A 24,382-nucleotide genomic window follows, 5' to 3' on the forward strand; every position below is an offset into this window, starting at 1 on the left:
TGACAAAAAATAAAATCTTCTATGAACTCACCATACTCCTAACGGAATACCTTGGGGTGTCTTCTTTCTAAAATGGGGTCATTTGTGGGGTTCCTATACTGCCCTGGCATTTTAGGGGCCCTAAACCGTGAGGAGTAGTCTTGAAACGAAATTTCTCAAAATGACCTGTGAAATCCTAAAGGTACTCATTGGACTTTGGGCCCTTTAGCGCAGTTAGGGTGCAAAAAAGTGCCACACATGTGGTATCGCCGTACTCAGGAGAAGTAGTATAATGTGTTTTGTGGTGTATTTTTACACATACCCATGCTGAGTGGGAGAAAGATCTCTGTAAATGGACAATTGTGTGTAAAAAAAATTAACAAATTGTCATTTACAGAGATATTTCTCCCACCCAGCATGGGTATGTGTAAAAATACACCCCAAAACACATTATACTACTTCTCCTGAGTACGGCAATACCACATGTGTGGCACTTTTTTGCAGCCTAACTGCGCTAAGGGGTCCAAAGTCCAATGAGCACCTTTAGGCTTTACAGGGGTGCTTACAATTTAGCACCCCCCAAAATGTCAGGACAGTAAACACACCCCACAAATGACCCCATTTTGGAAAGTAGACCCTTCAAGGTATTCAGAGAGGGGCATGGTGAGTCCGTGGCAGATTTCATTTTTTTTTTGTCGCAAGTTAGAAGAAATGGAAACTTTTTTTTTTTTTCTCACAAAGTGTCATTTTCCGCTTACTTGTGACAAAAAATAATATCTTCTATGAACTCACTATGCCTCTCAGTGAATACTTTGGGATGTCTTCTTTCCAAAATGGGGTAATTTGGGGGGTATTTATACTATCCTGGAATTCTAGCCCCTCATGAAACATGACAGGGGGTCAGAAAAGTCATAGATGCTTGAAAATGAGAAAATTCACTTTTTGCACCATAGTTTGTAAACGCTATAACTTTTACCCAAACCAATAAATATACACTGAATGTTTTTTTTTTTTTATCAAAAACATGTTTGTCCACATTTTTCGCGCTGCATGTATACAGAAATTTTACTTTATTTGAAAAATGTCAGCACAGAAAGTTAAAAAAATCATTTTTTTGCCAAAATTCATGTCTTTTTTGATGAATATAATAAAAAGTAAAAATCGCAGGAGCAATCAAATAGCACCAAAAGAAAGCTTTATTAGTGACAAGAAAAGGAGCCAAAATTCATTTAGGTGGTAGGTTGTATGAGCGAGCAATAAACCGTGAAAGCTGCAGTGGTCTGAATGGAAAAAAAGTGGCCGGTCCTTAAAGGGATACTGTAGGGGGGTCGGGGGAAAATGAGCTGAACTTACCCGGGGCTTCTAATGGTCCCCCGCAGACATCCTGTGTTGGCGCAGCCACTCACCGATGCTCCGGCCCCGCCTCCAGTTCACTTCTGGAATTTCTGACTTTAAAGTCAGAAAACCACTGCGCCTGCACGCCCGTGTCCTCGCTCCCGCTGATGTCACCAGGAGAGTACTGCGCAGACACAGACCATACTGGGCATGCGCTGTGCGCTCTTGATGACATCAGCGGAATCGAGGACACGGCAACGCAGGCGCAGTGGTTTTCAGACTTTAAAGTCTGAAATTCCAGAAGTGAACCGGAGGCGGGGCCGGAGCATCGGTGAGTGGCTGCGCCAACACAGGATGTCTGCGGGGGACCGTTAGAAGCCCCGGGTAAGTTCAACTCATTTTCCCCTGACCCCCCTACAGTATCCCTTTAAGGGGTAGAAAGCCCTAGGTCCTCAAGTGGTTAAAGCGTACCTGAAACACCATGTGACATTGAGGTTGATTCACTAGCAGAACATTAATCTTCACGCGTGCGTATAGCACACTTTAGGATTATGACATTCGTGCAAATTTGCATAGCGAGTTGTGCAAATTGCATAATACGCTATATACAGTATATGCCCCACTTAGGTTGCATGTAACTCAAGCAATGTAAGCCGTGCATGTATATAGCACGTTACGCAATTTGCGTAACTCACTACACAAATTGCATAAAGGTGGATTATCTTAACATGCTCTTTCTGTATACGTTTAACCCCATGATGAGATAAACAAAAGGTATATGTAACTCTAGACCTAGTAAGGAAAAAAAAGTATTTTTCAATCAAATCGGATGTCTAATCTATAAAACCTTGCCCTCCCCCCCCCCCCCCCCCCCCACACACACACAAATCTAATAATGTTTGCCTACTTTTCAAAGCTGCATTTGTTGCAGTATTACAAGCCGCAGCAATAAGACTAGCAGGGGTTAAAAGGAACCTAAACTGAGAAGGATATGGTTTTTTCCCTTTTTCAATAATACCTGTTGCCCGAATCTCCTGCTGATCCTGTGTCTCTTAATACTTTTAGCCGCAGCCTCCGAACTAGCATGCAGATCAGGTGCTCTGACTGATGTCAGACTGGATTAGCTGCATGCTTGTTTCAGGTGTGTGATTCAGCCACTACTGCAGCCAGAGATCAGCAGGGCTGCCAGGCAGCTGGTATTGCTTAACCCTCCTGGCGGTCTATTAGAAACCGCCAGGGGGCAGCGCAGCACTATTTTCAAAATTTTAATTTTTTTTAATCATGTAGCGAGGATAGTCGCTGTACAGCGGCATCCCCCCCGCCCGCTTCGATCGCCTCCGGCGATCTTTGATCAGGAAATCCCGTTCAAAGAACGGGATTTCCTGAAGGGCTTCCCATGGCCATGGGGCGGTATGACGTCACCGACGTCATGGACGTCTTGACGTCTAAGGGAGTCCCGATCCACCCCTCAGCGCTGTCTGGCACTGATTGGCCAGGCAGCGCACGGGGTCTGGGGGGGGGGGGGGTGGCGCGGCGATCAGCAACGAATCATCGCGGAGCGGCGGCGATCGGAATGCACACGCAGCTAGCAAAGTGCTAGCTGCGTGTTGCAAAAAAAAAGTATGCAAATCGACCCAGCAGGGCCTGAGAAATCCTCCTGCGCGGCATAACCCGAGCTCGGGCTTACCGCCAGGAAGGTTAAAAGGAAACATCCATATCCCTCTCAGTTTAGGTTCCCTTTAAGATAGTCCCTGCCCCTTGGGTAGATCCCCCTATTCAAAAATTAAAATCCCAACAATACTAAAAAGTTAGACACCCAGCGAGCTCATGGTGAATCAGAACTCATTGGGGTGTGTAAGGGGCTATAAAAGACCAAAAAGCCCTCTTACTAAAATGTTGAGCAAAACAAATTCTGCCTTCTTAAAACAGAAGGTATTTGCGATAATTCAGGTTGGAGTGAGCATATGATGTCTCCCACAATGCATCACTGCTGAATATGCAAATTATCATTTGTTGCCCCTGTAAGCTACCCACACCTCCAGAACTGATGGAATGCAATGATGGGTTAGCTTTTTAATTGTACAGAGCCACAATAATCCGACATGTATACAGTCTGTTTCGAATTGGTTGATCCTCATCAGTGCATGGCATGGATTAATGTGGCTGAATTGAGTAGGACTTGAAACACCCAGAGTTACACACTACCCAGCAAGCTCATGATGAACCAGAACTCATTGGAGTCTGTAAGGGGCTACAAAGGACCAAAAAGATTTTTTTTATACTAAAGCTATGTACATGATTGGTCCTGAGTATTTTTTGCCTGAAATCTAAATATCACTGGCATCCTCTCTGACAATTTGCCATGACTGATTGCCTCACCTGGGGGTGTATGCATTTCAGTGTGTTTAGCATACATGAATTACATGCGTATGGTCTTACAGCACGATGAGTAGAGCAGAATGCTTAACTGCTTAAAGTAGATCCGAGGTGAACTTTTACTCATTGCATAATTGTGTTCCTTTCCTATGGTTTATAGGGCATTCATCAAGCCAAATACTTTTTTGTTTTTGTTTTAATACTCTAATTCCCTATAAACTAAATAAACCACGCCCACTGGTTTTCAGAGAGCCTTGGCAGTAGCAAGGGCTCATGGGAGCTCAGTCTGGGCAGGAGGAGGAGGAGGTGTTACTAGGCATTGATTTCAGAGGCAGAGGGGAGGAGGGTGGAGGAGGTGGATTAGTTTTTTTTGCTCAAGATACAGATAAGCCTGCCTCTGTGTAATGTTTACAAACAACATGGCTGCTGTCATTGTATCACAGGAAGAAATAATCATTTTCTATTAAAGCGGTTTGCAGCTAGATTTGCTGTGTTAACTATCTAAACTTTAGATAAGATATATAGACAAGTTACTTGTTATAGTTAGTTTTTCATCTCGGATCCACTTTAACGCAGTTTAGTGAACACACCCCCTGGTGTAGTGTGTCCCTACAGGAAGTATAAGTTCTTACAGCATAGTGCCACTTGCATGCCCCCCTCCCCCCACTCAGAGAGCGGCATGGGGGGGAGGGGCCACAGAGGCATGTCCTGCAGCAGGGAACGTGCCCCTGTGTCCCATCTATTATCCCCTGCGCCCCTCCCCACGACACAGCCTCGGGTCTTGTTTAAGAGCCAAATAATCACCAAATACAATTCCAAGGGGGTATTTATGTGTGAGGTAAAATTAGGATCTAGCAACAGAAAATTCAATACCATAACAGGACTTTAGTAAAGAAAAAATGGAACATGAAATACATGTAGAATTCCACATATCGCATGTGGTAAGGTGTAATTTATATTCCTAAGCATACACAGCACCTCTCACCACAGCATCTCTGCTATATAACAAGCTCTATTACTGCAAGCAGGCAAAACACAAACATGGCTTCAGCGAGTGCTTGGATGCCTATTGTTGGCCAATGACAAAGTGATCATCGTGCCATGAAACCCCTCCTTATACTTCGCTGCCTAAACTGATCCATATGTACTTCCTAATTAATTAAAGACAGGAGTATACAAACCTACAGGTCCACCTGCCTCTGTACGTATTAAAGGCAATAACCATGTATGCAGCCAGAAGTCTATCATGGTTTAACCGGCTAAAGCTTCTAGGAGTTGGGGAACCATAAAAGGGCTTGATAAATATTAAGTTGGATTTCTAGTTTAAATATTTATTTTTGATAAAAGTTTTGATTTTACCCCAAATTTTTCAGCCTTTGGGCACTCCCAAAATAAATGTGAGAGGGGGCCTATGTTTCCACAGCACCTAAAAAATAGATTAGAAGCCCTTGAAACAATACAAAGTGCTTCAAAAACAAAAATGACCTGCACGTCAATAGTAAAAGAAAGGAAAATAAATATAGCAGCACAGTAGCCAGTGCAAGGCAAGAAGGAGATGGCAACATATCGGAGTCTCCCACTGCATGTAGACCTTGTCTATGCCATATTCCCAGAGAAATGTTTACACTGCCAGTCCATGCTCACAATAGCAGAGATTATCCAGTAGACTTCTCTCTCATACTGGACACATGCACAGATCATCTGCTACTTTCACATGAAATGGACAAGCTCGGTGTGTAAACGTCAGTCTAGGGATGCACGGTACAGTGATAAAACCCTCCTGGGGGCCTGGCTGGATTCTGGGTAATCCCATTGACTGTTTCCAAGTAAAGGATCTCTCAGGCTTTCTGCTGAAGAAGTGTGTGGAATGTGAATAAGCTGCAAAGCTCTGTCTCTCAATAGTTAATCAGCGCTGCTATATGGGATTCTTACACAAGTTTTATCTCAAGGACAGCACAAAGTAAATGCCCTCTTTTTTAGCGGAGAATCAGTTTACATTTAAGATCTTGACTGTGACTATTTTTAGAATAAACACTACTGTATAATTATATAGTTACGGTAGCTGTTAAATCTGTGCACAGCAATAGCAGCCTGATTCTTGTTCAGGGTAATGTATGACTTTGTGCCCTGCTTTCCTGGCCTGTATAGTGTTGAACAATTGTTGGATTTCAGCATGCAGTAAAGGCACCCTTCTCACATTCCAGAAACTGGTACTACAGAAATTAAATAATACTGTAACCTATCTTTTCTCCACTGGTATTTTTCTATCCTCATTCAAAAAGGCTGTTGTGACACCACTACTAGGTATAAAGGGCCTCGCTCTCTCCTGAATATTTTCCTCTCTCTCTGAAAGGTCTTTCACAATCTCTTACTCAAATCAGATCTCCTTTCCCCATTCTTTACCTGTGGGGGTACCTTAAGGTTCTATCCTTGGCCCCCTCCTCTTTTCCATCTACATGCACGGTCTTGACAACTTAATCAACTCATTTGGTTTTCAATACTACTTATATACGGACTATACACAACTGTACCTCACGGACCTAGTTCTTAAAGAGACTCAGAGACTAAATAAGATAATAGATTTATACATACCTGGGGCTTCCTCCAGTCCCACACCGCTGTCCTCAACCTTCTCTATCGCCGGTACCAGGTCCCGTAACTTCAGCCAGTTTTATGCACTCCCTCAGTCTCTCCAGGGCGCCTGCCTTACGCATGCACCTGTGCAGTACAGAAGGAGCGCACTGCTCTTGCGTCGACTGGCCCTGACTGGACGAAGTTTTGGCACCCGGTATCGGCGACAGAGAAGGCAGAGGATGCCAGCATGGGAGTGATCCATGCGGATGGGGCAGGAGGATGCCCTAGGTATGTATAAATCTATTATCTTTTTTCATCTCTAAGTCTCTTTAACTCCCTCCTCACAAATGTTCCTGATTGCTTGTCTGCTATATCCTCTTTCATGACCTCTTAATTCTTAAAACTTAATATGAGCAAAACAGAACTAATCAACTAATCATTTTAAAACCGTCTCTGTCTACCTCTCTGCCTGATACGACAAGAAATGTTAATAACACACAAATAACTTCAGTTCCAAAAGCATGGTGCTTAGGGGTAATATTTGACTCCTCTCTCTCTTTTATTCCTCACATTCATTCCCTAACCAGCTCCTGTCATCTCCAACTCAAAAACATATTTCCCAGCAAATCTGTTCTCACTCAGGACACTACTTAAATATTAGTACATGCTCTTATATCTTGTCTGGACTATTGTAACATAGTACTATGTGGACTACCAACTAACAGACTGGCCCACCCCCAATCTGTACTGAACTCGGCTGTTCGTCTCATTAATTTTTCTTCTCGCTCTTCCTCTCCAGCTCCTCTCTGTCAAGCTCTTGATTGGCTACCAATAAACCAGAGGATCCATTTTAATTCCTAACCCTAACTTACAAAGCTCTCCACCATCTCCACACTAGTTTCCAGATACCAACCCAACTGCAATCTCAGATCTGCATATGACCTTCATTTGTCCTACTCTAGAATCACCTTCGTGCAAACACAGACCACTAATAATCAATCGTGAATGTGGATGTGAAGCCACGCCCTAGAATTTTCAGCCTTCAAAGTGTTTTATTTGACTCCAACTACTTTTCCACACTCCCACTATTTTCCCTCTGTTAGGGAGTGTTGGCACAGGACAAGGAAATTTATTTGTGGCTAGAGTGGAGTAGAAAGTATCATTTACAAAAAAAGTGTATAAAACATACATGAATGTAAATTATTATTTCTCCCTCCCCAACCTTCCCCCTCAGCCTGAAAGTGGAAGCCGCTGGGTTAAACCATCCTCACTTCTACGGACTGAGAAGGAGTGTTAAGGCGCGTATCCCGGTGGATCAGTCAAAAACATCAGTATGCCAACAGCCTGTACTCACAAACTACTGTCGGCAGAACGACCGCCCCGCGGGAGGGTCTGATGGACCCGTCGTTTGTAACAATACGGCGTGTGTACGTGCCTCAAGGGAAGAAGAACAAACGTGTATGTTAACCAATCAGTTTAGCCTCCTGAGAGCAGTGTAACATGCCGCAGGAGCGCCGCAAAGCCACAGCCTGTCACTAGTAAAAACAAATAATGTTAAGTAAAGGTAATAATTAACATTCCTGTAGGTTTTATATATTTTTGTAAAATACATTTTCTATATAAGTAACTTAATTTAATATTTGCATTTTGAATACTTCTCCCCTTAAAGTGGACACAAATTAAAAATACAAGATTTCAGAAATAAAATCTATTTTCTAAATTATAATAATAAATAGCAGCCTTTTTTTCAGCTGCATGATGACAAATATAAAATATTTTACATTTATTGGAGGTACCCCTCACTTCCTTTCATATTGCCGGGACAGAATCCGGCAGACTGGTGGAGTAGGTGGTGTACAGCATAGGAGGAATTGCTAATGTCTGCCACCTGTATAACGCTAGTTATGCAATGAGAAGGGTGAAAAGCATGCACTGAAATGCTCATCATAGGCTTGAAGGAGTGTTTATTTATCTTTGTATGTGTCAGAGTGGTGCAACTAAATATTTTGAATTAAAAAAATGTTTGTTTTGGGTTCGCTTTAAAGTAGCCCAAAGTGATAATCTGTGGTCTTTTTGGGTGTGTTTTCTAAGTGCTTACAGGTGTTCCCCATAGGTTGTTAGAAATCTGGTGTGGTTTTCCAGCATAACCAATCACTATCGCGATCGCCACATCCTATGTCTTCCCTCTCCATACAGCATGACACACAAACTGGTAGAGAGCAAAACAGTGTAATTGTATTGGGAAAAGCTGTCTGACACTACTGTGAACAGCTGTTTTGGACAATCAGTATTAGTGCACTGACCTTAAAGAGGATCTGTAACATCAAAAGATCCCCTGGGGGGTACTCACCTCGGGTGGGGGAAGCCTCCGGATCCTAATGAGGCTTCCCACGCCGTCCTCTGTCCCACGGGGGTCTCGCTGCAGCCCTCCATACAAGATGACGTCATTATTTACCTTCCCGGCTCCTGCGCAGGCGCTCTGACGGCTGTCGGCTCCGAACTGCACGGAAATACCCGATCGCCGTCGGGTCTGCTCTACTGCGCAAGTTTCCAGCGCCTGCGCAGTAGAGCGGACCCGACTGAGATCGGGTGTTTCCGTGTAGTTCGGAGCGGAAAGCAGCCACAACGCCCCCGCTGGAGCCAGCAAAGGTAAATATTGATTTTACAGTCGGGTCTGTCGCCGGCTGTTCGGAGGGCTGCAGCGAGACCCCCGTGGGACAGAGGACGGCGTGGGAAGCCTCATTAGGATCCGGAGGCTTCCCCCACCCGAGGTGAGTACCCCCCAGGGGATGTTTTTGAGGTTACAGAGTCTCTTTAATACTGACACGTACAGAGGACACTGTACACATACAGTAATAAACAAGTTATTATAGAAAGGGGTTAGAGCAGGAACACAGCAGAAGCAGAATCCTGTAACTATCAGTGTATATAAATTACTGGTATATTAATCATACTGCTGCGCTTACTGTCGAAAAAAATAATGCACGACATCGCAAGTGATGTACTGTGTGATTTATTTTAAGCTAAGGTGTCAGAGGTAATATAACTAATTACTGCCAATATTTTCACGCAATGTACAGTGTGTGTGTTTGTGTGTGTGTGTATATGTGTATGTATGTATGTATATATATATATATATATATATATATATATATATATATATATATACATACATATATATATATATATATATATATATATATATATATATATATATATATATATTTTTTTTGTTTATTTCAGGACAAACTAGGCTTTCATCATATGGCATTTTTTGCCGTTGAACAATTTTATTTTCTATGCATTTTAATTGGTAACAGATGAAAAAAATAATAAAAAAAACAAATTTCTCAGTTTTACCAATTCCATTTTAAAAATAAAAAGCGCTACTGTAGATAAAAAACACAAATTTTGTTTGGCTATTTCTACCGTTTATCAAAAAACTTAGATTATGTTCCTATTTGATTTTGAAATAATGCTACAGTGTGTATTTTTCACTATGAACTGAGAAACTAAAAGTATTCTTAATGGTAAAAATCAATTTTACTGGTTCATGAACATATATTCCTTTTCACTAATTAGTGCTGCAGCAGATAGTGGCGGAGGTGTGCACAGGAGCAGGCCCAATCCTGTACAGCACTGCTTCAGCTACAAGACGTATATCTACGTCCTTGTGGCTTAGATGAAGTCACAGAGGACGTAGATATACTGTAGTAGTGGATAAAGTGGATATACTCCAGCTTTATTCAGAAAAAATCCTTTCCCAGTTAGCTACAGGTATTCCCAAGCATTTACCAATCTGTCCTGAAAATGTATACCCAATTCTATCTGACAAATAGCAAGATAATCACAGACCACGTTTGCACATGTACTTCTTGAATGTTAGGCTCCTGGGCCGAGGAAGCCTATGTACAGTATGGGAGAGACCAAACCAAAAACATTATACTATATACTGGATGGTAGGGTGGATTAAAGTTGTACCTGAAGTTGAATTTTTGCATCTTTGCTGACACTTTTTGTCCTCCACCTCCTCGACGCACGCTTGTCTTTCTTTGACATATCTACACAGTTAGCCTAGATTGTGCAAAGCATTAAAAGCAACAGACAGCCATTAAATTTCAGACAAAGAGCGACAAGCATAGACAACACATGCTCACATGGTACAATAGGGAACATTTCAGGCAGAAATACATAGACGTTGCCTGGAATTAGTGGGGTTATCTGAGCGCTAACATTAAAACACTAAAAAGGTGAATTCAGAAGGACTGACAAAGGACAGCACAAAGACAAGTATAACACAAACCCTAAAGCTTTTCTGCAGGTTGTCATTCACACACTGTGCTAGCCGACACTTCTCTGCATTTATCTGTAGGACAACAAATAACTAAACAAATTATAAATGAACTGAATATGAAGCAGGTTCACTGAAACAAGCTGTGGAAAGTTTTCAGCCTTGCAGTGTATCTGTGTGGTTACGTTTAAAGGAGGTGTCCGGGAGTTAATTCGTTCTGTCCAATTCCCCAGGAACACACACACAGTACACACAGTACACACACACACACACACAGTACACACACACAGTACACACACACACACACACACACACACACACACACACACACACACACACACACACACACACACACACACACAGTACACACACACAGTACACACACACACAGTACACACACACACACACACACACACACACAGTACACACACACACACACACACACACACACAGTACACACACACACAGTACACACAGTACACACACAGTACACACAGTACACACACACACACAGTACACACACACACAGTACACACACACACACACACACACAGTGAAGTACCTGCAATGTTACTCAGATGCTGTGTCACTGCAGCAATATGGGCCTACTGTAGTGCCTTCTAGAAGGTAGGCATATGGCACATATTAACCCACCTACCTGTACTTCCTTATCACCACTGACATGGCAGCAGGGGCATAACTAGATGGGAGTAGTCCATGTGATTGCAGGAGGGTCCAGAGCTCTAAGGGGGTGCACTACTACTTCACTCATTTTGAAAAAGAGGCACGCCCTTCAGATAAGGTGTTTTTGTGGCTACACTTGGTATGGTTGTGAAGATTATGATGGCCACACTTATTTTATGACCCTTGCAAGATGGGCCCTCAGGCTGTGAGGGTCACTAGGGGAAGACAAGCAAAGAGTTTGAACATTGGAGGGCTCCATAAAAGTGTTGCTGGTGGGCCCTATGTTTTGCAGTTATGCCCCTGCATGGCAGTTAGTCACCAGGACATTTATCACTAGGGAAGGGGATGTGAGCAGGGCTCAAAGGGTTGCACAATGCATGGGGCACAGAAGGACATAGCATAGTGGTTGGGAGGTGGTGGACCTGGCCTGGCAATCATCCTCCCCCTTATTTAACAGAAGGAAGGTGTTCCCCATTGAAAAGAGTTCAAAGCTGTTGTGATACAAGAATAAGCAACTAGCTTACCAAGAGAGAAAAAACTGTTGTCCTCCCCAACTCCCCACCAAAAGAAAAAAATGAGGGCCTGTTTTCCTATTAACCAGTTCACCCCCAAGGGTTTTTATCCTAACGGACCAGAGCAATTTTCAGTTGTCAGCGCTCCTCCCTTTTATTCCCTAATAACTTTATTACTACTTATCACAAGAAAATGATCTATACCTCGTTTTTTTCGCCACCAATTAGGCTTTCTGTGGATAGTACATTTTGCTAAGAATTTTTTTATTCTAAATGCATTTTAATGAGAAAAACAGAAAAAAAAAGAAAAAAAATCATTATTTCTCAGTGTTCAGCCTTTATAGTTTTAAAATTAAACATTCTCCTGTGGATAAAACAAACACGTTTTATTTGCCCAGTGGTCCCGATAATTAAACCGTTTAGATTATGTCCCTACCACAATGTATGGCGACAGTATATTATTTTGAAATATAAGTGGTTATTTTTCTGTTTGTTCTGGCCATAACTATAAGCCCCTATGTAATAAATTAAAATTAATTTTCCCCCATAAAATATAGAATAAAAAAAGCTGAGTCCCTAAGGCAACTATTTATTTATTTTTTTTAAGCTGATTTTTTTTTTTACAAGTGTTTTTTTTGGGGGGGAGGGTTGGAAGTGTAATTTTATTAATGATGTGTATATACTTGAAAATGTATGTATTTTGTAAGTGTAATACTTTTTGGCCACAAGATGGCGCTGGTGAACACTCATAGGACGTGTTCACTTTTTTTTTTTTTTTTTTTGCACACTTTATTAAACTGTTACATTTCCTGTTTATGTGAATGGACGTAGCCGCTGTTCGCGGTCACGTCCATTCACTCCAGGCACTGCGATTGGGTAGAGGACTGTTCAGTCCTCTTCCCCAATCGCCCAGCACGGGATCCCGACGGTAATGGCGGCGGTAGCGGCGGACACACGGCGGTAGCAGCGGCGGGAATGCGCGACGTATTAAAACGTCATGTTGCTGTTAATAGAGGTAAGCATGACGTTTTAATACGTTAGGATGGCGGTAAATGGTTAAGCAGAGATGAGAAAAAAATGGATTTGGGCTTTACTATGAATATATCATTTGTTTTAGCCCATCTGCTTCATTTAAAAGATTTGGCAGCTGAAAAGTAAACTTTTTAAATTAGGACCCATTCACATAATACAGTGCACAGTGCTCAAGCCAATTACATTTTATCACAGTGGACAGATGGCCCTCTCTTGTACTGTATGGGGTCGTGCCACAACAAGCAGCACTGCGACCTGCTAACTCTAAGCCAGTCATATTTTTTGGTGTTATTATTAATTAAAACACTGCACCAAAGATATACACTACAAGGCTCAAAGTACGAAATTCCATTTCATCTAGAAGATATAGTCTTCGGACTATAAGACTCACTTTTTCTCCCCGGAAGTGGGGGAAAAAGTCACTGTGTCTTATAGTCCAAATGCAGGGAGTTCCTGACTTGTGAACCCCTGCCAATATGAACCTCCAACCCACCGCAATGGAGGAGGACAAAAGGAGGACAGAGGAGAACACAAGGGGGACAGAGAAGGACACAGAGAGACACAAGAGGTACAAAGTAGGCATAATCCACAAGATGCCCCTTCACCATGAAAGCACCAAGTTTAGCAAATATTTTTTTCCCTGGTTCCTGTCTTCTAAACCTAGGTGTGTGTGTCTCATGGTCAGGAACGTCTCGTAGTCCGAAAAATACAGTATGCCTTGACATAAATAACATCTAGAAGAATACACTGCAGCAGTTTTTGATTTGCGGACCTCAACTCTTCTTCCATACAGCAGGAGTCTGACAGTTCAATGCAAACATACAAAAGAACAACAATGTATAGCTACTGTTTACATGATCTATTCTGTATTATGCAGCAGTTTCCGGCCAAGTCTATCCTCCAGCTATTCATGGCATGGGAATAATAGATCCATTTACAATTGTATGTGACAGACCTGAGTCATCAAAGTAACCTTGCCGCTATTCAGCAGCCCCTTATGATGATCTGTACAGCGTGTAGATTATGACAAGCATGATTCTAAAATCAATATTGGCACGGCTGTATGTCTTGTCACTACAGTTTCTGCTTTGTTCACTGCTATGAAGAAACCTGGAATTAAAGGGGCACTACAGCGAAAAACTGTAAAATTTAAAATATGTGCAAACATATACAAATAAGAAGTAGATTTTTTTCCAGTGTAAAATGAGCCATAAATTACTTTTCTCCTATGTTGCTGTCACTTACAGCAGGCAGTAGAAATCTGACAGAAGTGACAGGTTTTGGACTAGTCCATCTCTTCATAGGGGATTCTCAGCAAGGCTTTAATTCTTTATAAAGATATCCCCCCCAAAAAAATTAAACAATGATGCTGGCCAGCTTCCCTGCTCCCTACACATTTTTTGGGCAGTTGGACAGAGCAACTGCCATGCACTAAGTGCTTTTGAAAATAAATACATCCCTGAGAATCCCCTATAAAGAGATGGACTAGTCCAAAACCTGTCACTTCTGTCAGCTTTCTACTACCTACTGTAAGTGACAGCAACATAAGAGAAAAGTAATGTATGGCTCATTTTACTCTGGAAAAAATGTACTTCTTATTTGTATATGTTTGCACATATTTTAAATTTTACAGTTTTTCGCTGTAGTGCCCCGTTAACTGACAAGTGATATCACATGAATCTTTCAGCTAAAATGGGCTGTAAAACTACACTTCTAAAATATTTATGGTCCATTCACACTAGAAGTCGCGAAACGTGACCGCTATTGCCTAGCAAATGCAATCGCTATTTTGCATTGTCATTTTATGGTGATTGCACTTTGCAATTCTCATTTGTGAATAAGAATAGCAATCGCTCTGAAAAGTGTGCAGCACTTTTGCAAACTGAAAACACTGCATTGAGGATAATCCCATAGGGGTACATGTGTCACAGCACTGTGAGGATCAATGGCAATCAGCAAAGCCCTGCAATGCTGCCGGAAAGCGCCCCTCAGTGTGAATGGGCCCTAAAATGGGTTTTCCCATAATCCTAGCAATACAGGATTATAGCTCTGAGCTCCACGGAGTTACAGCAAGCAAAGAAATGTAGTGGCTGCCATCTGTGCATATATTCTCTGGCCGTTACGTTGCTTCTTTGCCTTCAAGTACACACGATAGATTAAGCTTTTCCAAGGCCGCCAATAATTACCACCCTTGCCAAGACTCTTGTGTGTGTACATCGGTCCCCCGGTCCCCCCCCCCCCCCCCCCCCAGTATCTCAGCTGAGGGCATTGTTCTCCCCTCTCACCCTGCCTGCCTGCTCTGTCATGCTCCCTGTGTGGTACTTCATTACCCCCACCCCACAAACACCATAGCATCATAACCATACTGCCTTGGCCCTGCACAATTGCCTGCGAGATAGTGCCTGTATCCCTGCCAGTCTCATACCTGTTTACCAAGCTTAAAGGACATCAGAGGTTAAAATAAATTGGTGAGATAAGCAATTTACTTTTTTAGATATCCCACAGTCTTATTTTATATTTAAATCTGGCTTTTACGTTTTTATAGTTTCATTGTCTCTGCTCAGTGACATATTCATTAAAGTATGCCAGGACTCAAATGGATGAACTATTGACCCTTGTTATCGCTTTCTTGCTCTCAGAAGTCATCCAGTGTGCTAAGAGCACCTAACCAACAGACTTGTTTTGGTTGTGAATCAGGCATTAGCAGATGGATGAAATCAGCATAACAGCCATATAAGTAGCATTGTTATACTGGACACATTTATAATGAAAAACAAAAGTCAATGAGTTGCCCTAAAATTAAACATATCTCAAAAAGGTAAAAGTATGGACACATTCAAGCAGGCATCCTTGTGTGCATGCTTGTTTTTCCAGCAGTTTAATCACCGGAAAATTAAGTGGCGTAGTACTCTACGCAAACAGAGGACCGTTTACCTGGACTCGTTAGCGCATTCAGTTATTGTCATATTTACTGAATGGTTATTTCCCACTGACACAATGTCTCAGGGGCGTCAAACCCCTTCTAAACATACATGGAGTTGGCTTATCATTTTTCAGCATCCTACATTACTTTGGACACCAGCAGATGCGATGCACAGTTACATCAGGACCAATGAGAGTGGTGGTTCTGATGTAGTAAGATGTGGTGGCAGAACCTTGATGCAGACCCCTTCCTTGGTATTCATATACAGTAAATGACCCTAAGTGGTTTTCTGAAATGTGGTCTCTGATGTAAAACCAAAGAGATTTTTGTTATAAATATATATATGCAGATATATCTAAACATCTCCATTGGGGATATCATATGTGATCCAGAAAACATACAGTGGATTTAAATATTGTCTGCTATTCAGGGGCTAGGATTTTCCAACATGACCTGTAGCAAAGGTTACTGAGAAGTATGCAGATTAGAGGATAGCAGGATCCATAGTACAATGCAAAAATATTTCAGATACTGCAAAAAACCTTCCAAAAGCACGGAAACCCCAAATGTCCAATATGTAGGTACATATTGCAAAGGTAAGTAATACTAGCAGAATAGGCACCTACAAGCCCAGGTTACCCAAAAATAACCACCAAACAAGAATGTGGGGAATGGGCATTCCTCCTCAGGTTAACAGGGCCCCTTCCAGTGTGGTTTCTAAATATATTTCATAAAATATTAACCCAAGAACTATAATGCTACATAGGCCTCAATTCACTAAGCAGCTTAGACTAGTCTACTGATGGTTTTTAGTCTACTGATGGTTTGATCAGTTTCATCAAAGGGGAATTCACTGTTACCAAGTGTTTTAGATCTGTTTTAAACCTGGTCTAAACCATTTAGTAATTAGGTGGGTAAAGCAGGGGAAATGATCAAAAGATCCAATTCACAAATGAGTAGCTATGACTGACAGCCTTCTCCTTTGATGATCTCTCCTCTGCATACAATTAAAGTCCTGCATAATTAATTCAAAAGGTTCCATCCTCACATCTAAAATACCTCACAGAATTACTTTACCTACAGAAATCAGTTGGTCTAAACTCTGTCAGAAAAAGTCGGTGTGGTTACGCCTTGATTGCCTTTGTGAATTGTGTAATTACTTAATGTTAGACCAGGTCTAAAACATTACACCAAACCATCAGTAGACAAAAAAACATCTGTAGACTAGTCAAAACTGCATAGTGAATTGAGGCCAAATAGGAGCTCATACCTCATTGATCCCACCACTTTGAATAAAGAGACACTGAAGCGAAAAAATGTTTATGATATAATGAATTGGTTGTGTAGTACAGCTAAGAAATAAAGCATTAGGAGCTGAGACATAAGTCTTAAGCTGGCCATACACTGGCCCGATTTGCCGCCGATTCGACAGCAGATTCAATCACTGGGATCGAATCTGCTGCCAATCATTTGCGCTAAACGCACCCGCCGATCCGATTTCCTCCCGAAATCGGATCGGTCCGTCGGCCGCGCCGTGCGGGTTACTTCCGTCGATCGCCCGCGGGTAGGGAGCGCGTCGCTAGCGGCGGCCGATCCGATACAGTTATACATTACCTGACGCTGGCTCCCGGGCATCTTCTCTGCGTCTTCTCCGCGCTTTTCTCTTGCTTCCATCCCAGCGTACATTAACTTCCTGTGTCACTCCAGTGACCAGGAAGTTCAAATAGAGGGCGCTCTATTTGAACTTCCTGGTCACGGAGTGACACAGTGTATGCTGGGATGCGGTGCGGGGTGCAGCGCGGAGAAGAGGACCCAGAGCCAGCTTCAGGTAATGTATGCGGGGGAGGGGGGGGGACAGGCGGCAGCGGCGGCTCCACAGATGGTGATTGGTTTCAGGCTGAAATCGATTCACAATCTGTTTGCAGTAAAGGCAGCCATACGATCCCTCTCTGATCAGATAGGGATCTGTCAGCTGGTCGATCTAATGGCAAATCGACCAGTGTATGGCTACCTTAATATTTATTTCCAGTACAGTTGTTATCTATGCAAATAGCCATTGAGCTCTGCGACTTTGAAAGTGGTGGAGAGCTCTGACTTCTGATTAGGTTATCTCAGCTGTATTGTGTTTTTCTTTTGCAGAAAACAGTTCAGGACAGGTCAAAAGTTCACTGCCTGTTCTGCAAAAACTTTTAGAATGCTGATTAATGTGTAAACTGCAAGTATTAGAGAATGATGCCATGTTATTAAAAAAAAGCTGTATAACTGAAAATAAAGATATGAGAATATTTTTTTTGCTAACAATGTTCTAGTAATTAACCGTACTACACAACCAATTCATTATATCATCATTTTTTTTTTTCGCTTCAGTGTCTCTTTAAGGGCTGAATAATCTTGTGACTGTCACTGTTGATTGGTGACATCTGTGGAGGTAAGCCAACACCTACTTCATTTTTAAACTGTTTTTAAAACTTTTTATACCTTCAGTGGGCAACTCCTGTTAGATGTATATACATCCCAAGCATTTTCTCTTTAAATAAATCAATCAGCACAGCCTGAGTCTGTGGGCACCTACATAAGTCTGCAATTACAACTTGCTAATTTTTAAATTTCTGGGTAAATTAGGAGGCGGACAGCGGGACCCTTGAGCAAGATGGAGCTGTGAGGGACCAGACAGGCTTCTAGGGGCTGAAAGAAGCCCCAGGAAAGTAAAGCTACAAAGCGAGGTCTTTCCTCGCAAATCCTTAAGTGGACCCAAGCTTTTGCACAGCACACAATGAAAAGTCTTCATTCCACAGATAGTTGCTCAATAAATTCACTTCATTGTGTTCTGTGTTTATTTAGTCAGCTGAAATGTCGGTCTTAGCAGCTGTGAATAGACTGCAGCAGCTTCCAGTATCTCTACCAAGGCACCTCTCATACAGTAAACACTGAGGCCTTTCAGTGCCCTCTGCAAAACTGAAACAAGTTAAGCTTCAGCGTTTGAGGGATTTCCAAAAATTGTTAGGAAGAATTTTTTTTCTGTAAAGGTTATTATGCTGTGGCTTATCTTTTAGCGCAGAAAGAAAGTTCTGAGTTTAGTTCCACTTTACCCAACTCCCACTATGTTTCCATATAACTCAAGCAAGTACTGGGATTTGTTTCTACACAAACACCTGTCCAGGTTTTCTGGATCACTTACACAATCCCCACTGGGGGTGCCTCATTAATTCAGGCCCTACTGTGTGCTCAGTGATCCTCAGTCAGTCTGCACAAAGTAGAACAATGTGTGCCCCCCTGGAGGCAGCACCATACCTGCATGTCAATGAAATTTGGCGCAGACTGGGTCCTTTGCAGCATTTCCAGGTTGTGAAGCAGCTTGCCGAGCTCAATCAGGTTGGACTGACAGTGGCCCAGATCTAACAAAAGACAAAACACAAATATATCTAGAGCCATTACAAGACATTTCCTGAATGTAGATGAAAACAGAATTTCTTATACAGCAAGTCTAAAAGAAAGATTCAGCAGGATTATGTCAAGCCATAAATAGACCAGTTTCATTATTATTCAAGGCACTGTCCACTCATGTTTATTATTCAACCAGCATGTCCTGCAAATCCCATCCATATACATTTCTCAGCATTATGAAGATATCAGGAAAGAGGTACCGTAATTCAATTATTGTCTATGTCTAGCCACAATCAGCAGCCAGAATGCCTCCCAATATAACTATAGTCTGATAAGAGAACCACAATCAAGAAAAAGTAGACAAACATGGAGGATGTTTGGGCTGGTTTAGACCCGATCAATAATCCCTGAATAGTCACAGTGACTTCATCGGTCGAAGAACCCAGAGACACGAGGGGACAATCTCCTGATCCATCTATGTCTGTGTGTTCCCTGTATGTACTAACTGGCTAAAGGCTGCAGGGCAGGAGTGTAACTAGAGGGGAGCAGATTACAGAGCTGTGGAGGCCCCAACTACTACTGCTGGATAGTGTAATGGTTAAAGAGGAGCTGTCAGCCATACTATCTCAGAAAAAAAAAACAAATATATAAGTAGAGAAATACTTGCTCTGCTTATATAACATATGTATTGCACTGTCCACGTTTTGATTTCAGCGATTTTTCTATAGTAAGAAAAGAGAAAATCCTACCTAGGATTTTCCTTTTTAATGGTGTCTATCTTGAAGCCAATCCTAAGTCAATTCCTCCCTTAGGCTGCATTTCCACTTGTGCGGTGCGAATCGCCGCAGTAAAAATTCGCATGCGGATGACGATGTATGCGAATTTAACCATGGCAGTGCTGGTGTGCTTTTCCATTGTTTCTATGCGAATTCGCATGAAAATTCGCATACCAAAACCTCATGCGAATGTCCTATTAAATACATTGTATGCGATTTGCATAGCGGTATGCAAATTCTGATGGCTTCGCCATGCGAATTTTTTCTGCACAGAAAACCGCAAAGGAATCCTGACAAGTGGAAACAGTCCCATACACTTGTATTGCTATGCGAATTTGCATGCAAATTCGCGATAGTGGAAATGGGCCCTAACTCTCCTCTGCCCGATTGTGTATGCATTGCCCACCCTCCTTCCAGTCTTCAGGCACTCCCACCCAGCTCTGCAATAGAAAGTGCATTTTCTCAGCATGAGAAATATTGGCCAATCAGAGAGGAACAAAGGTGTGGGAGGGGAAAACAAGAGGGAAAGAGGCTTCAGCCAATCAGGCTGCATTAGTTAAGTCTAAGGTAAGTAATGAAGCAAAAAAGGACAACCCAGCATGCCCCGCAACTTTCTTTGTGAGGCAGTGTACCAAATAAGAGTCAGGTAAACTGGGGAATGATCATCTAGATCATCATCAAGAAAAGTAATAGGGATTTTTAACTTTTAGATTGCCTTGTAAGAATCCTTATTATTTGTTTACTAGACAAAAATAAAGAATTGATTTTTGATTTTATGCCCGACAGTTACACTTAACCTTCCTGGCGGTAACCCCGAACGTAGTTTTCTCAGGCCCTGCTTGGCCGATTTGCGCAATTTTTTTTGCTGCACGCAGCTAGCACTTTGCTAGCTGCGTGAGCACACCGATCGCCGCCGCCCCGCGCCAATTCGCCGCTATCCACGTCGCTGCAGAGCCCCCCCCCTAGACCCCTGCGCTGCCTGGCCTATCAGCACCAGGCAGTGCTGAGGGGTGGATCGGGACTCACTTAGACGTCACGACGTCCATGACGACGGTGACGTCATCCCGCCCCATCGCCATGGCGACGGAGAAGCCCTCCAGGAAGTCTGGTTCTTTGAACAGGATTTCCTGATCGCCGATCGCAGGAGGCGATCAAGGAGGGTAGGGTGATGCCGCTGCACAGAGGCTGTCATGTAGCAAGCCCTAGGCTCGCTACATGATTTTAAAAAAAAAACTGCTGCGCTGCCCCCTGGCGGTTTTTAATAGACCGCCAGGAGGGTTAAAGAGACTCTGAAGCGACTTTAAAAACAGCTTTTTAGCGTATATTCTACATGGGCATGTTTGCCCCAGCTAAAATGCCGCTATCCCGCGGCTTAACGAGGGGTCTTTACCCCCCAACTACCCCCCCCCCCCCCCCCCCACTGCAAAATCCACCACCACCTTAGTCGTAGATTTTGCTGCTCATGGAGGCAGGGCTAATTACTGTAGCTCTGCCTTCATGTGCACCAATCAGCCGCGTATCTCTGCCTCTCCCCCGCCCCTCTCAATGAAGGAAGACTGAGAGGGGCGGGGAAGAGGCGGCGATCAGCGCTGATAGACGCGCTGAGAGGCAGGGCTGCAGCCATTAGCCCTGCCTCAACAGGAAGTGATCCCCCGGACACCACGGAAAGGATTTGGTGGGAAAAGACCGCTCGTTCAGCCGCGGGAGAGCGGCGTTTTAGCAGGGGCAAACATGCCCATGTAGAATATAAGCTAAAAAGCTGTTTTTAAAGTCGCTTCAGACTCTCTTTAAAGGGCTCTGCAGGCGACCAGGGTTCAAATCTCAGCTCTTCCTATTCAGTAAGCCAGCACCTATTCAATCAGGTGTTTTTGTGGCTACACTTGTTATGGATGTGAAGATCATAATGGCCACACTTGTTTTATGACCCTTGTGAGATGGGCCCCAAGGCCGTGAAGGGCACTAAGGGAAGGGGTGTGAACATTGGGGGGCCCCATCAAAGTATTTTAGTTCTGCCATTGCTGCAGGGGACAGAGGTGAACCATCAAATACACAGGGAATGTGTATTTGATGGTGCACTAGTCTCTACACAGAGAAGTCAGTGACAGCAGTGTCTGTGCTTGTGAATGGTGAAGGCGCAGATACAACTGTCTTCAAGCACCTTCAGCATACACACATTACAGTATATTTAGCATTGCACATTTTGTTCCAACTGCAAAACTAAAAACAAGGGCCTGTTTCCACTGCAGCCGAATTACAGCCGTTTCCCGAGTGCGATTTCGGATGCCAAAACTCAGTCTATTTAAATCAGTATGCTGCATCCGAATCACGTTTGGTGAAAAAAAAAATGCTGCCCGCTGCAATTTTTCACACAACGCATGTGAATTCCCATAGCTGTGCATGGCAATAGTGATTTGGATGCAAATTAACATCAGCATGTGTGCGCCTCCGTTTAGGAAACGGAGGCGGCACGCCAGTGGAAACCTGCTCAAAGTGCACAGGAAAATGCAACTGTTTTTCTTGTTGGTGCTCGATTTGTGACTTTTGATGAGCTTGCAGACTCCTATTCAATTACACTGTATAGGAGACAAAATTCCACGCCAAATTTGGGATTTGGCAAAAACTGCACCGCACCAGTGATAACAGCAATAAGTGCGCTCTATGACAAAGCCCATATCATTAAAGTTTCTCAATCACAAGCAGGACTCAAACCCACTAGAAGCCTTTTCTAAGCGCTAGTGATTTGAAAAAAACTCTTGCTAATGCAATGTTTTGGGGATTTTCTATAAAATGACATCGCTCAAGTGGGATCACACCCATAGCATGACATTAGCAAGATCTTTTCAAATCACAAAGCGCTCAGAAAAACACTTCTAGTGGGTTCCAAACCGCAATCTGAAAAGCAGATTATATTGCCAAGAGTAGGAAAGAAGTCATGAAACGGATCCGTTTTTATTTGGCATGTTTTTGATCCATTCCGTTAGCTCACGGTCATATGCAAAGCATCTGTCGCTCTGGAAATATTGCAGCCCCCCACAAACTTGTTGTCCATTTCGTGGAATGTCCAGAAAAGGATCTGTTCTAACAGATCAATGTGAACAGATTCTATTGATTAACATATGATCCGTTTACGTCCATTATGATCTGATCCATTTAGTTCCGCTTAATAGACCATTTTTTTGTGCCAATGTGAACCAGACCATACTCCTATTAGAAACGTGCCACTAGGGTAATTCCAGTTGCCTAAATTTCGCTGTAGTGCCCATTTAAGGTCCGTACATATGCTATACAAAAGTCGCATCAAACAAATGACCAACTTCGTGGAAACTACTTTATCAGTGGTAAAGACAAACGAGTCTTCCCAACGACATTGTCCACACACCAATAATGCAAATGACCAAGTAATTTAAGGGACGTGAGTCTCACATCCGCGGCTGCTGTGGCTACATCCGTGGCTGCAGTTTGGGGGGCTGCACACGCGATCATGTGGGCAGAAGTCCACAATCGCGATGGTCCCAGCGACAGGTGGGATTGGTGGCAGGGGACAGGAGTCCCCTGAGCCAAACCGTGCTTGTCAAGCAAGAATGATCACGTTTTTTGTTTAAAAACAGTGATCATTCTCAAATGGTGCCGCCGCGCTACTGCCCGCTCGCTCGTTCCCGCCACTCCCACCACTGATCATTAGATTAATGAATGGGAACTTTGTTCCTATTTATTCATCTCCCCTCTAGGCCCCCATGATCACCGGTATCAGCGTCACTTCCGAAGTAACACAGGCACGCATTTTGTGGCCAATAGTAAAATTACACCTACATACATTCGGGAATAAAAATGTTTGAATATGTATGTCAAGATTGTATATTATTATTAAAATAAGTGCTTGCAATTAGTGAAAAATTCACCTTTTTTTCCAAATAAAATATTGTCACCATACATTGTACTAGGGATATAATTTAAATGGTGCAATAACCAGAACAAATGGGCAAATAACATGTGGCTTTTATCTACAGTTTTAAGTTTTATTTTAAAACTATAATTTCTGAAACTTGAGAAATCATACATTTTTTCCATTTTTTATTATTCCCATTAAAATGCCGTTAGAATAAAATAATTCTTAGCATAATGTACCACCCAAAGAAAGCCTAATTGGTGGCAGAAAAAACAAGGCATAGATCATTTTGTAGTGATAAGTAGTGATAAAGTTATTTGGGAATGAATGGGAGGAGTGTTGAAATGTGAAAATTCCTCTCATCCATAAGGTGAATACAACCAGCAGGCTAAAATGGTTAAATACTGCACACCCAAGCAGAAGGGACACTACAAATTACATGCGTGCATTTTGTAGAAAAATTTTGTTTAAACAACATTTTACACGTGACCGACTGCATAATATCTGCCCAACAGTGAGTTGATACAGCGGATTGATCGGGCAAAATGACGAATATCGGTCACTCGTCATTGTCATTTGGATGCGTGAAATCTGCTGTTCGTCAGGCGTTTCCATCCACTTTTATAAGAG

General features: G+C 42.7%; 1 protein-coding gene across 2 annotated transcripts in view; it reads right to left on the reverse strand.

The window, feature by feature from the left end:
* The window catches only part of OSBPL6 (oxysterol binding protein like 6), a 334,312-nt gene that overhangs the window by 71,347 nt on the left and 238,583 nt on the right, over positions 1-24,382 (reverse strand). Inside the window, exons 9-10 of one of the 2 annotated variants that reach the window (XM_068245434.1) lie at positions 18,998-19,101; positions 10,246-10,338 (exon numbers count right to left, since the gene is read on the reverse strand). In XM_068245434.1, coding sequence (XP_068101535.1) covers positions 10,246-10,338; positions 18,998-19,101 — 197 coding nt within the window. The remainder of the gene's footprint in view (positions 1-10,245; positions 10,339-18,997; positions 19,102-24,382) is intronic. The other variant, XM_068245435.1, reaches the window with a different exon arrangement.

This window comes from Hyperolius riggenbachi, chromosome 7 (assembly GCF_040937935.1).
Source record: "Hyperolius riggenbachi isolate aHypRig1 chromosome 7, aHypRig1.pri, whole genome shotgun sequence".
Classification (NCBI taxonomy): Eukaryota; Metazoa; Chordata; class Amphibia; order Anura; family Hyperoliidae; genus Hyperolius; species Hyperolius riggenbachi.